This window comes from Bufo gargarizans, chromosome 5 (assembly GCF_014858855.1).
Source record: "Bufo gargarizans isolate SCDJY-AF-19 chromosome 5, ASM1485885v1, whole genome shotgun sequence".
Classification (NCBI taxonomy): Eukaryota; Metazoa; Chordata; class Amphibia; order Anura; family Bufonidae; genus Bufo; species Bufo gargarizans.
The window spans coordinates 160,137,568-160,139,557 of NC_058084.1; the positions used below are offsets into that span (position 1 = coordinate 160,137,568).

At 34.1% G+C, this 1,990-nt stretch overlaps 1 protein-coding gene across 1 annotated transcript; it reads right to left on the reverse strand.

The window, feature by feature from the left end:
* Nucleotides 1-397: 397 nt before the first annotated feature.
* MC2R (melanocortin 2 receptor) lies at nucleotides 398-1,318 on the reverse strand. The gene has a single exon (XM_044295430.1). The coding sequence runs from the start codon at nucleotides 1,316-1,318 to the stop codon at nucleotides 398-400; it is 921 nt and encodes a 306-aa protein (XP_044151365.1).
* Between the last annotated feature and the right edge of the window lie 672 nt (nucleotides 1,319-1,990).

Here is a 1,990-nt window from a genome sequence, read left to right on the forward strand (position 1 = left end):
AGTAACTTGTCACAAAGTGAATATTTTGGTAAAATTCGGCGAACCAGACGAATTTAATTGTGACGAAATTCACTCATCTCTACTCTCCAACTACCCATAAATGTTTCTGTTGCTTATGAAATGAATCAATAAAATGATGCTCCTTTCACCAGATTATCTGCCATGAATGTTTTTAAAAGCTGCCCATACCATGCTGGCTATGATCTTTGTATTCTGTAAAGCAAATATCAGATTTTTATAGCATTATTATTTCTGCTTTATATATTATTTATTTTCATAGGCATCTATTTCATATAACATCTCAACTTCTTATAGTATGTTCCAAATGAAGTTTGACATTCTCATGTCTATACTGTATGTTCGATCTATCATATACATTTTATTAATTTCTAAACATCTAGCAACACAACATTTTCTTAAAGGTACTCCTCAGTTCTGGGCTTCGGAATGCATAAATGAAAGGGTCAATCACTGAGTTGCACAATATAAGTGTGCAATTTACATACATTGTTGACATATAGCAAGCACAATAAGGATTTTGAGGGCAAAAGATGAATAAGAAGAGATGAAGAATAAATGGAAACCAACAACAGATAAAAACACCCAACAAAATAGTCAATGTAGTAGCCCCTTTCATATTTGTCTTTTGCTGCACAGAATTCCATTGTCCAGAGAGTGAAGATATTTTCCGTGCATGTGATTGTGCTAAAAGGAACATATGGATGTAAAGACATACTATAAAGACTAACAGCAAAAAAAATATAGAAGTAAAACACATTACTGTAATGGTATAATCATAGAAGATAACTATAACTATTCCACATCCACCACCTAATACCCATATGACAGTTAAGATGATCCAAGCTCTTCTAATAGTCATAATGTTGTGATAACGAAGGGCATAGAAGATGGTTATGTATCGGTCTGCGGCAATAGCAGACAGACTGAAAATTGATCCAAGTAAAGACAGTACAAAAAACCAATCCATAATATCATCCATCTTTTTCTCAATTGCACCTTTCTTTTGAAGATGACCATGACGTGCCAAAATCATCATAATGTTCTCCAGAATTTTGTATAGACTTCCTAGAATGTCAGAAAATGACAAACTACAAATAAAAAAGTACATGGGCAAATGGAGTTTTTTGTTTTTGATTACAGCAGTGAAAACAAGGACATTTTCCAATAAACCTAACACCGATATAGTAAAGAAGATTTCTTCCGGGACATTGATGGTTAAGCATTGAGTATGATTTGAAGGAATGGAAGTTCCATTTGCATAATCAATATTTTCATGCATTTCTGTAGCTCTATCCATCTTCAGGATTGGCTGATTTAAGATGATGTTTCACAATGCACTTCCACTTGTACTGTAAAAAAATACAAAATATTTGTAATGGGAAATAAAGAATAATAGTTTCCACAACTTGCTGCTGTCATATTCCTGTCAGTAGGTGCACACCTTATGAATGATACATCAATAGATTGTGTTTTCTATTGTCATTTGCTTTATTTATCACAACTGGGGTGAGCTGCAAAATCAGAAAAAGTCAATTGACAAGGATGGAGCTGTTTAAGGGGGGAAAAAAGCGGGCAACCACTGTAAATAGTGTGCATGTAGTTTTTGGAATAAAAGGATAGGTTTTGTCAGATAAGCAAAATAATCAGTTAATTGGTAATACATTGTTGCTGAAGAGGACCTGTCAGCCTGTGTGTGTTGTTTGAAAGGGTTTTACTACTTTAGTCAGTAATAGCATATCACTAGAATATACCCCAACAATCCTCAAAATGAAGCAGAAGCAGCAACAGGCAAATGTTTTCAGAACTAGACCCACTCAGTCACTCTGCAGACAACTACAAATAAAATATGGTTACTTGGACAAAGCTATGTTTTTGTACCCTGCAATAGTTGAGCAAGATATCTGTCAAAGGGACATCTTTTATGTTGTGTTATAAGAGGTCCTAGTGTTATTATGCTATAGCATTAACC